Genomic DNA, 14,257 nt, shown 5'->3' with positions numbered 1-14,257 from the left:
TGTTTAAGTACATTTTCTTTTGTCCGAACTTTCGTCATACATTCTCTCCGCTACCAAAGCTTTTAAGGCAATGATATAGTTAAGATCATTCTAGAGTTAAGGTTAGAGAATATGTGTTTGTGTTATGGTTCGTGTTTGTGTTTCAAATATTTTAGGTCTTTGAGCTCTTTGACTCGGGGTGAGAGTAGCTTAACTAGTATTCTTTCCTCATCATTGATGTTTGAACTCGATCGTGACATTATAGAATGAAGCTAGTACTACACACCCGACCGGTTACGAAACGAGACATAGGAATATCATACAAAGTGAAGCTTTGTGTTTAAGAAAAGATGAGACATAAACATGTGAAAACTGAAAAAGGTTTTGTAATGGCTTGATTAGATATATATGCACACTCTGTTATATGTTCGTCGTCATATAAATTATATTCATAAAATTAATTGATGGTTAATATTAATGTTCAGACTCGGCATAATGTAATGAAATGTTCGATATTCAGAGAAAGTTGTAAGCATTTGCATGTTAGTTTTGCCTCCCTGTCTATAATATTCTCTCTTTCTTTTCTTTTTTTCTTTTTTTTTTCCCTATATTTTGCTAAACTAATTTGACGAATTGGTTTCTCAAATATTTTTATTTGAATATTGTTTATTTAATTTTCTTTGAAAATGCTATAAATAATGTCAAATTTCTCTTCTTGTATTAAACGTCAAGGTAGAAAGGTGTTTAAGCACGAAATATATATTAAAAAAATTCAAAGCTGTTTGATTACACATATCGTATTTTCAACACCGGCTCCATAATTAAAAAAAATTCTTAGGGCAAAAATGATATATTTTAGGGCCTTTATTTAAATATATATACATTTTTTTTTTGGTGGATATTTTTGCTTTATAGTGTATATACAGTATATTTCATATACTAAACACATATTATGGGCTTAATTCAATTTTTTCATAAGAATGGGCCTAGGCCCACGCGGCTTCAAGCCAAACATATTTTAATGTTAAAAATTAAAATGCATACTTTGCTGCCTGCCAAAACATTTTAACAAAGAAAATTGTTGGAATTTTATTTGCAAAGTCTAATGGCGGAGAGGGTTATTGGTACAAGAATTTTAAATGATTTTGATATTTAAAGAAAAATATGTATTATTGGATCTTTCATTTTAAATTCATTCTTTAAATCAAATATATTATTCAGTGACCGATTTTTGTAAATACTATTTAAAATCTTATGTTACTAGTTTAGTGTCAAATTTTGAAATCCACATTAGACTTTTTTTTTATAGAAACTGAAAGTATAAGAATTCAAATAAATGGACAAAAAATATTTTTTTTAAAAAAAAAATCATATGTTTGATTTTAAAATCAATGAAAATTCCTAAATCCCATATGAATTTATCAATTAAGGCCCTTAAATTCATTTGAATTACATTATTTTTTGGTGTAATGAAGTACATATTTCATAAAGAAAATTTCAATTTAACTAATTTATATTTATATGAACAAGAATAAAGTTATCCTTGTATACACCAAACCTTATGAATGAATTAAATGTTCTCATTTCTCAAGCTATGTTCGAAGAAATCACACAAAAAAAAATGTTACACTTTTTTGTGGTTCTAGAAGCACATAACTACAAAATATCGAGTACAATATATCATGTGCTATGTGATATAATACAAACATAAACACCTAAAAAATACAATGACTATTTTAAACAATATATAGTTAACTATGTGCTACAATTGTTCACATACTGTATATTAATAATTTAATTAATGGTTTGTCTCTTTCTCTTTAAACATGTCATTAAAATAAAATAGTGATCTACATAAATATACTTATACGACATGTTTACTGTTGTCAATTGTAATATTTGATTTATCGAAGTGGCTCAATAAAAATGTATATATTTTCGTAGATAATATTTATCATGCTCAATATCTTTTCTAAAGTGCATCAATCATCATCTACTTTTTTTCAGCGCATTTATATCAAAATTTTGTTTAGAAAATCATTGTTAAACTTAATAATTGTTAAAATCATTTTGAGGGGAATAATTGAATAACGGGGGAGAAGTTGCAAGGTTTGTAAGAAAATTGCATCCTAGGTATGAATGTTTATATGATAAGAGAGTTTGTTAGAAGAGAAATCTTACCGTATATCATATATATGAGAGAAGAACTTTTCAAAAAAAAAAAAAGGGATCATAAATGGTTTCCTGTCAAAAAATCACTTACTATATGAAATGATATATAGTTTTATGTCACGCTTTCAAATATCGTATAATTTCAAAGTTGTTATTATACATGGATACTTCTCAATGTCATGGTCAATATACCAAGGTTCTAGGTGATGTTAGTTCCTCAATGAGTTTTTATGACACAAATTAGTGATGCTCATAAAAAAAAAACATGAGATTGTTGTTTAATGGATCTTACATAATTCTTTTTATGTTTGGGCATTTTGTCTTCTCTTTATCTCTTTTAAACAAAACAAAATACAAATTACTACCGCAAATAAATGTAAATCAAAGCAAGATAAAATAAATTACTACCCCAAACTCTCTATAATCTGTTCACCAAAAAAAAAAAAAAACTCTCTATAATCTTTCTTTTACAAAACCCAAATAAATGTTCCAAATAAAGAAATTAAAAAACTTAATATATATATATATATATATATGTATATTAAAACCCCTGTTTTTATTTTCTTGGTAAATTCAACCATATATAATAATATAACCATCCTAAACAAAATCAACAAAGTTTCCTGAACTCTAAACTGATATAACTTAATTATACCTTTTATATACAACACTACAAGAAAAACAGCAATTTCCTACAGCCAATTGCGTGAAAAATTGGTAGGAAATAGTTGTTTCTTACGATATTCCTACGAAAATAATGGTAGGAAATCGCCCGTAGGAAATCGTTGATGGTAAGATATTGGTAGGAAAATTTCATACGAAAAATGCGCCGAAGGAACTTTTGTAGTTTTTTTTGTAGGAAAGCCGAATGGTATTTCTGACCGTTTTCCTTCTAATACTGGGTAGGAAAAGTTTTCCTTCTATTTTCCTACCAAAATATTTTCTTCCTTTTTCCTACAAATACTTGTTTCATTTCAATTTCCTACGAATAATTTCACACCAGTTTCCTACAAAATGACCTTCTAACATTCCTTCAAATATTTTTGGTAGGAAATACTAAATATTCTATTAAAACGATTTATTACATAATTCACTTTTATATCGATTATAAATTATTAAATAGACAAAAAAAATATTTAAGATGATGAAAATAACATAAACTTATATATAGAAACATAATTGTAATACAAACCAAGTGTTGATACAAACCTAAATAAATAGACCACAAGCACATTCAGAGTAACTAAAGCAGATAATGCACCTGCATTCTCTCGGGGATATCAAGCTGGGGGATTTCATCATCTTGCCCGGTCATGTACTTCTCAGAGAGAATAGTTGGTTCAAACTCATCTTCGAGCCTTCTTTCCATCCTTTCACTAGATGCCAAACCCTTTTTGCGGATAGTGAAAAGTTCATCAACATCACCAAATATTTCATTAGCATCTCGCATAGCATTCATATCTGATCCCTGCCTAAATTTATTTTTCTTTGAGTTTCCCCTGAAAAATAAGTTACTGAGAATCAGAGATATATTAAATCACAAGAGAGATAAAAGACAGAAAAACAATACCTCTTAGGGAGACCTTGCCCTTCATCTTCATCTACAATAAAATCTGCCATGTCGTCGTCGCTCCCAACTACATCTTCTTCCATGGGTCAAGAAAAAGAAAATCAATCTATCTTAGTACTGCACGTCTATTTTTAGTGTATGTACAAACTTTTGGTATAGTTATATATGTATATGGCAAACCTTTTGAGTTTTGACGTTGTTATCCTGGAGAAGCAGATAATCATCTTCATCAAGATCTTCGTCCCTATTAAAAACATAATAGGTGTTAATCAGTTACAGAACACCCCTGCTATAATCCATAAATAATATACAAATCATAAGGGACTGCTGAGAATCATCACCTGCATCCTGCAACATTCTATCATGTTAATGCTTGTCAACACTGGCATCAAGTTTTCAATATAATATAAGAGAATAAAATTAAGAGAGAGTAGGGATATAATGTTTACAAAATTTGGATACACTTTGAGAACTTGAAGTTCTCATCAACGGCCCTAATAAAGAGTACCACAAATCCAAATTTAAGCAACACAAAACAACATAAAGGGCAAATTGAAAGAAAATTCAGTTCACTGCAACACACCTCATTCCAGAGCCAAGATCAATGCAACTCAACATCTGCGCCGCTTTAGACCATTCCTGCTCTGATTCATACAAACCCGCAAGTTTTTCTCTGATAGCAAGTGCCTGCAAATACACCCAAAAACAGTTTCCTCTCTTAATATATACAGATTGTAAAGCAACACAATGTACATTGTCTCAGATATCCCAAAATACATCATCTTTAGTAAACAAACACCTCAAAGTAGCTTTGGGTATAGATTTTAAACATCAAGAGATACAATACCACAAACTGTCTATTCTTAAACTTCTCAACTTAGACTAAATTGATAAACAAGAATTTAAATAGTATAAGATTGATACTCAACAATAAGGTATTTGTATATATGCATACGAAAGAGAAAACAAACATGTTCCTCAAAGGAAACAACTCTGGGCTGAATCTGAGTAAGTGTAAACTGAGAAATCTCCTTCTGCGTTTCAGGTTCTAATCTCCCAAGCTCTTGTGCGAACGATTGCAAAAGCTGTCTCGAAACCACCAACGGGACATCACCGAAAAGAACTAGATAACAAAATTTTCCAAATTGTCACGAAACAAAAATCAAAACCGAACCACAAATTATCAAAACCGAATCCGAAAAGGTAGAAAAAGCAATAGTGGAAGCTCTTATGAGGTTCGATTAGATGAGAAAGAGCGAAGATGAGAGGAAATTACTGTGATCGATGAGTCGTTGCGCTTGGAGAAGATCGTTTGATGAAAGAACAGAGGAGAGGATGAGTTTGTACTGTTCGATCTTCTGGCGTTGGTCACTGATTGCAGCAGCGTTCGTCAAAGCTTCATCCATGGCTTTTCTCTTCGGCAATTTCTTCTCTCCCACTTCGATTGAAACCCTTAAGAGTCAAGAGGGTTTGATTTGTTTCTCTCGCTTTTTTTTTTTTTTGGGATCGTTTCTGCTTGTATATGTGAAAAGGATAAAATACAATCACAAATTCACAACTCATAGAAGAAATTTAGTAGAAGTTAAAAAAAAAAAAAAGGAATTTAGTAATAAAATAAAAAGGTAATAAAGCATAAATACTAGAAGTCTAGAATTGTGGATTTTGTTATGGTAAATTTACCCAATTTATGGTAAAACAAAATTTCTCCATAATTACTGTTTAGGAATGTTTGGTTGGTGAATAAAATTAGAAGAAAAAATGTTTACAAAAATTATAACAACGACGAGATTTGAGAAACGTCATTATAAATTATTTTATTGCAAATTTTTGTTCGCTCGAATCAAAAAAAAAATATCAAATTTATGGCTACACAGTGTAGCTGGCTCGACATTTGATGAACTATGGTGTTTGAGGGTTTAGAGAACAATTTAAAATAGAATATGTTTAAAAAGATTACTGGTTTAATACATAAACAATTAGAAGTGGTCGAAAAAAAACTGAATAAACAAAGGTTAGAAGTATGACCAAGAAATCGTGGAAAAATTGTAAGCGTCTCGAAAATAATAAAAAATAAAGTATTTTTAAAATTCTCAAAAGTTAATTAAAAATAAAATGAAATTGTTACCAAGATAGTAGTAGTTATAGAATTTTAATTTACCTTCCTTGAACTAGAAAATCACAGATCTAATTTGAATTCACCCTCTTTGGTTTAAATATGTATTAAAAATACCCCTTTTAGGATCCTAGAAATACCCAAAAAAAATCCTATATAATTGGTTAAATTTAAATTAACTTAGTCAGATTTCAATAAATTTGACTAAATGTTGGCAAATATAACAAATAATTTGCATATTTTGATTATTTTGGTATTTAGGTCTCAAAACTGATTGATAGGTCTGAAACAAACTAATTTATAGTGGTAATTTTGGGTAATTGGATTATATTTAAAGTTAAATATTGTTAATTTTTTGGATACTTTTAATATTATGTTCCGTTCTTTGGGTATTCGTTTGGATAACATATTGTTAACATAAGAAAGTTTCTAAAACATCTAATATTGTGAAACAAAGGGAGTATTGATTTGTTATTTGAAACCTATATATCTAATGATATTCTAATGTAATAAACTTTCCTTCACGATGTGCTTTCTGAATTAAACTCGACTTTTAGAGTTTTCGCTCCGTTGTTGTGTTTAGCAAAATTTTTCTTTCTCACAACTTTTTTAAAAAAAACCCCCAACTCGTAAGACAATATATATGTATGACAGAGAGATGTGAAAATGAGAGATTATTATTTTCATAACAAACGTCCGAGTCTTTGTATTGGTAAAATTTTTTATGTTTCTTCCACATTTCCTACCAAAATATATACTGCTACACAACCCTCACTTAATTTCCTACAACTTGGTTTCCTTCAAATTTCCTACGAAGTGGTTTCCCTCGATATATCTACCGATTTCCTACGACATTTCATTCAACCTCTCTGTTGAAGGTATTTCGTAGGAAAAGTTCCTACCAAATTCTCTCTGCATTTATTCCTTCCACTTTCCTTTTTGTTTCCTTCACAGTTTCCTACAAAAGTAATATTTAAAAGAAATTGGTAGGAAATATTCCTTCCATTTTCTGACACCTTCTTTCGTAGTTAAATGCTCTTCCTTTTTCCTACCACTTTCTCATTTCGTAATAAATGTGAAGTTTTTCCGTAGGAAAATCTTCCTACTATTTATTTTGTAGGAATTTTGGTAGGAAATGGACATGTTTTCTTGTAGTGCAACCACTCAGATAAAATAATAATAAAAATTATCTATATTATGTTTTTTTTTTAAACTATATTATTAGTTTCTAGATAAACTGAAACCATAATAATAACCATCCTAAACTAAATCAACAAGTTTCTTGAAGAAATTAAAAAATCAAACATACTTTTTTATATAACCACTCTCAGATAAAATAAGAATATATATGAATAGAATGTGATGGGTGTAAGAAAATTGCATATAAATTTTTCAACCGTGTGCATCTTTTATTACACTCCATCTATATATATAGTTGAGCTCTAGTGAAGTGGAATCTAAACTTTATTCTAATTGGCTCCTGCCTTTTCGGAAGTCCTTTGAATGGACCCATTTAGTTTCTGTACACCACTATAACCTTAATGCAATCTTTAATTCAATAGATTAAAAACCTAATTAATGATTATACGAATTAGTTGGCTACTCGAAATTAGAGGAGGCCATATATTTGGTGTTCAGTAAGCTCATGCGCCAACCAAACAGACTCATTTATGTAATGTATTAATTTAATTTGATCTGCAAGGCTGTTATCTGTGCATTAACCACCGTTGATTTGTTTAATCAAAAGCAATTTTAAGTACAAAGTACGATTTTTCATCATTTTAATATTGGAGTGTATATATTGTGGAATATTACGTTTGACCCATTTATCAAATAAAGTGAAGTATTTAGTACATGATACAATATTGATATAAGAATTTGTATTGATCAATATAAATGTGGTGTTGTATAATTAATATGATGTTGGAAATCAAAATGACTTGGTTTAAACCGAGTTAGGCTCAAACTGATCGATCGTGACATCAAGGAAAAGTTCATCTAGGGTAGTGCCATAGTTGAAAAGTTCATCACGAAGTTTGAGGACTAGAACTGTTCGAGTTCTCCAAGTACGTGCGGCTCATGAAGATTCTCAGTTAGATATATAAATATAGTTGTTGCAACTAGAAGGCAAGTGGTTCTTCTTCTCGTTGGGATCTTAATGTGGTTCGTTTGCTTACACCAATACACAAGAGGCAGGTCTCGAGAGAAGAATAAAGCAGCTCAGATCGTAAATATTCTTTTAGTAACAATGTTGTTCCTTCTAACCATCAATCTTTACTTTATATTTTAGTTTTATTACTAATTTTGATATTTTATGAAAAATAAAGATTCAGATTAGTAACACAAAGTAGTAAAAGTTTTTAAACATATAGAGAAAACGTTAAACGATAGTTAAAAGTGTGTCAATAGCGGCACTTTTGTGATCGATAACGGTTAAAATTAAACCTATACCGTATCGATCGATAATATTATAGGTTACCATTCAAAACCAAACTAATATTTTGCAACACTTCGAAATCGGACACCACATTCTTCTAGCTTTAGCAGTTTAGCTGCTTAACGCATCGCTCGAGACATGCATGCATGGTGTAACAACTTCATAAGCAACATAACAATGAAGAGTTTTGTCCATATATACCACGATAATATATGATATTAGGTTGTATTGTAGCACTAGCACCACATGCATAATGGACAACTTCACTTTGAAAACTAGAATCTACGACAAATCATTTTACTTGTTTTCAATAATCTTGAACTATGTTTTGTTCAGCAAGAAAAAAATAAAATCCGTTAGTCATTATTGTACTCATACTCATACGAGATGTAAATGAAGTAATACACGAAACGAACGCAAAGGGTCATTGATATGATTATGTCTTTGCTTTTAGCCGGCGACATAATTATATACATGTCTAATAGTATATTTTAGTTAAGCGTACTATTAGTATAACTAGTAGTATATATATTGAACAAAACATCGAACACGATGCTAATTTCATAATCCTAGCGGTTGTTGAAGCCTACGAAATATATTTTAATTAGCTAGCTGCTAGACTTAGACTGAGAATCTTTTTAAGCACTATACGTATCTGACTGATCACCATCTGAAATCACTTTATGTTTTATTTTATCATTGTACTTAAACACTTTTAATTTGGTCCAATCTAACGTGAGACCATTCGATTAATCAACCACATGATATTTGGTTTGTTTTTGTACGGTTAGCTTTTGCAAAAATGTATATAGAAATGCCTCATGTAATTAGCTTACCTACCATCTCAAGCTCAAGTTGAGCATTTCTATAATAAACAAAAGGCTGCTTCTAGACACTTTCATGTAATTTAATAAATTCCCTATATATACGATATATCTTGTAAAGTTCCCGATTGAGACCCTCGATTTGGTCCTTCAATTTTATGTCCATGTTACTCTGCAAAACTACATTTAGTGGAAGATCATTTTGCTAATTTTCTCTCTCTAACAAAAGTCATTAAAAACAAAATTTGGTGAAAAGTCATAAAATTATTAGCTAATTATGAAGTTACTAAAATATATATAATATTTTTTTCGGAATAACATCCATAAACTACACAAAGTTTATCAAATTGTACTTTTCACTCAAACTTTTGTTTTCTTATTTGAACTAAAAAATAAGTATTCTTATAATAAACAAAAGGCTGCTTCGATTTTGTGTTATTGTTGTAACCACAAGTTAATCAATTATAAGTTTGGTGCACACAAAAAAAAAAACTATACGTACTAAACTCTATAAACTAAATTTGATTTTATAAGCTCGCTAAAACGAGACGATTTCTGGTATTAGACTCTCAATTTGCCACTGCTAATAAATCGGGGATTAAAATTCAGTGTAAAAAATTACAAACTAGTCCAAAATATAAGGATTCTTGAGTTAACACCTAAATATCACTTTGGAATATGAGGATTAGGAGATTGATATAACTTATCGTTGATACTTATATATATGGCGCATTTTCGAAAAGAAAAAGAAAAGTTGTGGCAAAAGTTCGTTTTATTAAAAAAAGACTATACATTTAGGATTCAATAAAACACATTAGGTTGCTTCCAATAAATATTAGTGCTACAAATTATTTACTTTTTTCTGTTAATGGAAATGTACTTAGATTTTATGTGTCTTATATTTTTTTTCTAAATCACGCAGACCGTTTAACTATAACGTGTATTAGATTTGATTATTTCTTAAATATTCCCTTCCACCTAAACCTTTTACAAACAAATTAAAGTTATCCTATAATATATTACGTAGTACAAACTTGTAGGGTTTTTCCATGCAAAATAAGGTAAATGTATTGTTGAAACTTCAAATTTAGAAACCGAAAATATATGGTAGTGGAACAGGAATCCAATAGGTTAAGATGTCCTGTCTCTTTATTTTGTGAATTATTTTATGAGTGAAAATTTATTCCAAATTATATTTAAAGAATTACATTTGACTAAGAAATGTGTACGGCTTAGACATAACAAGCAAAAAAAAAATTGTTTCTATTTCGAGATCAGTTTACGTTTACTTACGTTAGATTCAGTTGATCAAGTGATTGAGACATTTCGTTAGAAAAATGTTAAATTAATAAGATACACTTTTCGAATATAGAAAATATAATATGAGAAGAAAATATCTGTTTTATTTCATTTTTCAGAAGAAGAAAAAAACTATAGATTACAGAAATCTTGATTATTTTGACCAACTAAAGATATTACAATCACAGAATCACACTTGCAAGAAACTGAATATGAAGAAACAGTACGTAAATACATATTTGATGATACATAAAAATCCATATTCAGTAAAAAAAAAAAAAAAGATAACACAGCCATATCCTATATTCGATAAGGTGGCAAAATACTTGAAAATATGTGTAGTCACATAATAAACCATGTTCCTTCTCCGTTAGTTGTGTACGGAATGTCCAATACCAGGGCTATGTCCAGGTACCGTTGGTCTGAAGTTATCAACCCCGTGGCTCGGTGGTGACTCAGCCGGTGGTGACTCAAGTGACGACTCAGCCGGTGGTGATAGCACATCTCCGAGTTCCCCAGCCGTATTTATAATGGTGGACTTGGTCTTGGTGAGTGTTCGACCTTCAATGGAACCAATATTGATGATGATAGTCAAAAGCAAGATAAACGCAAAGAGATAAACATTAATTCTCGCCATTGATATTATAGAAACTGAGACGAGAATTAGAAAAAATAAAAAGTTTATAATATATATGTCTTGGTGCATGTAAACCTCTTGGACCATTTAGTGTATTTATAGGGATGAAATATTCATCACATGGCCGCAACACTTAAGGAGTCAAATTAAATATTTGGTTAAAGATCAGTTCGTGTGCTTTACAACTATTAAGTAGTACTAATTATATAATGAAAAATATTTAATATTAATATTAATATATATTTTTGGTCATAAATCACATAGCTTGACCTTTCATATGGATCCTATTTTTCGAGTTTTGGGTTACTTTGCAAAGATAAATAATGCTCTTTCCCTTGTATATAATATTTATCTTTTACAAAGATTTAATTTTTTTAGTGTGATGAAATAATTTTGGCAAGTTTATCAGTAATAATTTATTAGTGTGTTTTTTTATCTACTTTGAATAGAAATTACTACTTTTAACTCCCTGATTGGTCCTATATATCTTATTTTTATATTATGAATCTAAAATAAAATAAAAATACAAAGATATAATGTAAATGTGTTGTGTAACTATATAGGGGTTTGCAACAAATTAGTCTCAGTTCTCAAAGTTATGCCATGTGTTAGAGTAAAAGGCTGGCTAGCCAGCTAGGCCCAGGGGTAGTGATGGAGACCAAGTTTAGTTGTTAAAAACCTTTACTAAAATATGTCTTTTAAGCCCAAATCCACGATACATGGTAATGCAAAACCATACGAGATCGTGATGTTGACAAATAAAAGCTTTGACATAAAGCTAAGACATATATATATATACTCAAAGACATGACCATAGTTTTTCGTTCTTACGTTTGACATGTACAGTTACGACGAGCAACATGTGGTTTCTGTAAAATGTGAGTTTCATCTTCGTTGAACAGTCGGTTTCTTGGTATTGTCATTTTTTTTTTTTTTTTTTTTGATTACCAGGAGGTTCGGACTTTAGGCCGTAATTTTCCTAGAGCCCGGGGAAGACCATGTGAAAACCGCTGGCCAAATGAAAATATCTAATGATTTCGCGTTTGAGAAGAATCGATCCCTGGTATTGTCATTTTTGAAAACACTCTTATATTTAAGAGTTTTTTGCTTCACATATATTAGCAAGTTTAAATTTTCTATGTTTTTTTCTTTAATTTTTTTGTTCCAGTTTGGCATCGCATTACATACTTTCTCTTTATACGGCTTTTACATTTTTATCCATTATTTATTTTATTAAGAACATTACATAATTGAGTAACATAGTCTAATTTTATATGTTCTGTCTAAAATAAATATAAAACAATATAATCTTATTTTTAAATTTTTCATACTAATGTTCGTCTTTAATATATTAAAATAAATCCTTTAGTTATACTAATTTTACACGAGCTTGTAAATCAACATTGTATTCCTCTTTGTTCAAGCACTAACTTCATTATGAAGAACTTGTTGTAAGATAATTTTCCTTGAATTGTCAAAATATAATTTTACATTCTTTTAATTAAAAAAAACTTTGTGGATTGTTTTAGTGAGTAATATACATTTCGGTTTATCTATTAGAAAATGTTAAATTTAGTTATACTTATGTTCTTATAATCGATCAAAAGGTTAAAGCAAAACCACAACCAAAATTTTAAATATTAAGTTTAGTTGACTAATAGTTAATAATAAATTTCTTGATCGCTTACAAAAGAAATTAACCATTTTCAGTTTTTGCAAATTACGACTCACTCAAGACCATAGCTATTAGGGTATAAGCCAACAATTATACAAAATCATAAACATTAATCAGTCATAAAAGAGTAAAGATATCGCACGTCCCCTCGACTATGCATTACCCAGGTTTAATCATGAAATCAGAAAAGTTTACAGATTTTAATGATATATTTTATAGCATATTAGAAAATCACAATGTTGAAGTACTTCGTTTTTAACTAACGGTGAAGTCAACGAAGTATCTTAGGATGACATCAAGAGACAAAACAAGATTTCAGAAGATTCATCTTCCAATACACATATATATACACATATAATAGTAGTAGTTGATTTCTTGAGTATTAATAAGGGTTAGTTAAAACTATAGCTATGGTAGACTTCAAAATTAAAAGTTGGGTATCACTAATTTGAAAATTAGTTCTCTCACATGATCTCAGGAAAAAAGACAAAAGTAACCATATACAGTTTTAGATGGTTAAATGAAATGATTATGCTTTCTATCTGTATTGGCAAATACACGACAACTTCAACATTAAATGATGTCAACGATATCTTCGAACATATTGGATATCATTATGTTTAGTCGATATCATTATGTTTAGTCGATAACTCTAGATAACAATTAGTATGTATACTAAGGTAACAAGTCTAATCTTATAAATTAAAAAATTGATAGTAAATACTACAAGGTACTCACTAACTACACACTTGACCTTCTAGAATAGTATGTAGACATAAACATAACATTATGGATAGTAGATAACAAAAGCATTAGAGGATTATGTATTTATTATTAGGTAAAAGATGCGAGTTATGTGATCATGATCATGATTATTAGAGGATTGGCGCTAGTGACATCTTTTAATGAGAAATGCAATGTAACTGAACGTACTTTAAGTCCTAGTTATGGCTAATTTTATATTGTAAAAATTATCTTAGGTTGATAATTTTTACAACTAATAACTATTAATGTCGATTAGCTTCCGGTTTGATAATTCTTATGTTATACCGGTAACTACTAGAGTGAGAAGAAATCCTGTAAGTGTTATGTTATACCAGTAACTAGTATAATAATAACATATAATTATTCTGTGATAAAATTAGATTTTATTCTATTAAATCATGTACTATATATATTACAAAATCTAAACCCTAACAACTATTTTGTCAACCCTAACAACTATTTTGTCAACCCAAACCGAAATATAATTTCATTTAATTACAAAATTTAAACCCTAACCACTATTTTATCAACCCAAACCAAAATATCATTTCGTTGAGTTACAAAATCTAAACCCTAACCACTATTTTGTCAACCCAAACTGAAAAATAATTTTATTTAATTACAAAATCTAAAACGTAACCACTATTTTGTCAACCCAAACCAAAATTATAATTTCGTTTAATTACAAAAACTAAACCCTAACCACTATTTTGTCAACCCTAACCACTATTTTGTCAACCCTAACCACTATTTTGTCAACCCAAACCAAAATATAATTTTGTTTAA

The 14,257-nt window shown here is 29.5% G+C and overlaps 2 protein-coding genes across 8 annotated transcripts; both read right to left on the bottom strand.

Annotated features, from left to right (window-relative positions):
- Positions 1-3,293: 3,293 nt before the first annotated feature.
- On the bottom strand, positions 3,294-5,226 carry LOC17888901 (COP9 signalosome complex subunit 4). Of its 7 annotated transcripts, none has more exons than XM_023784492.1 (8): positions 4,998-5,226; positions 4,651-4,844; positions 4,305-4,408; positions 4,171-4,215; positions 4,063-4,079; positions 3,902-3,965; positions 3,722-3,797; positions 3,294-3,650 (listed from the first exon to the last, which is right to left on the bottom strand). In XM_023784492.1, exons 1-7 carry the CDS (start codon positions 5,125-5,127, stop codon positions 3,749-3,751), a joined length of 603 nt encoding a protein of 200 aa, XP_023640260.1. In that variant the 5' UTR covers positions 5,128-5,226; the 3' UTR covers positions 3,294-3,650; positions 3,722-3,748. The 7 variants fall into 7 exon arrangements, 4 of the variants coding, with proteins under 4 accessions (XP_023640260.1, XP_023640261.1, XP_006295534.2 ...); XM_023784493.1 differs by having other exon boundaries at positions 3,722-3,794; XM_006295472.2 differs by having other exon boundaries at positions 4,693-4,844.
- A 5,430-nt stretch (positions 5,227-10,656) lies between these two features.
- LOC17889141 (precursor of CEP3) lies at positions 10,657-11,061 on the bottom strand. The gene has a single exon (XM_006295824.2). The coding sequence runs from the start codon at positions 11,029-11,031 to the stop codon at positions 10,765-10,767; it is 267 nt and encodes an 88-aa protein (XP_006295886.1). The 5' UTR covers positions 11,032-11,061; the 3' UTR covers positions 10,657-10,764.
- Between the last annotated feature and the right edge of the window lie 3,196 nt (positions 11,062-14,257).

Source organism: Capsella rubella, unplaced genomic scaffold (assembly GCF_000375325.1).
Source record: "Capsella rubella cultivar Monte Gargano unplaced genomic scaffold, Caprub1_0 scaffold_4, whole genome shotgun sequence".
Taxonomy (NCBI): Eukaryota; Viridiplantae; Streptophyta; class Magnoliopsida; order Brassicales; family Brassicaceae; genus Capsella; species Capsella rubella.
Note: the sequence above shows the minus strand (reverse complement) of the source record. Positions and strands in the feature narration are given on the sequence as shown.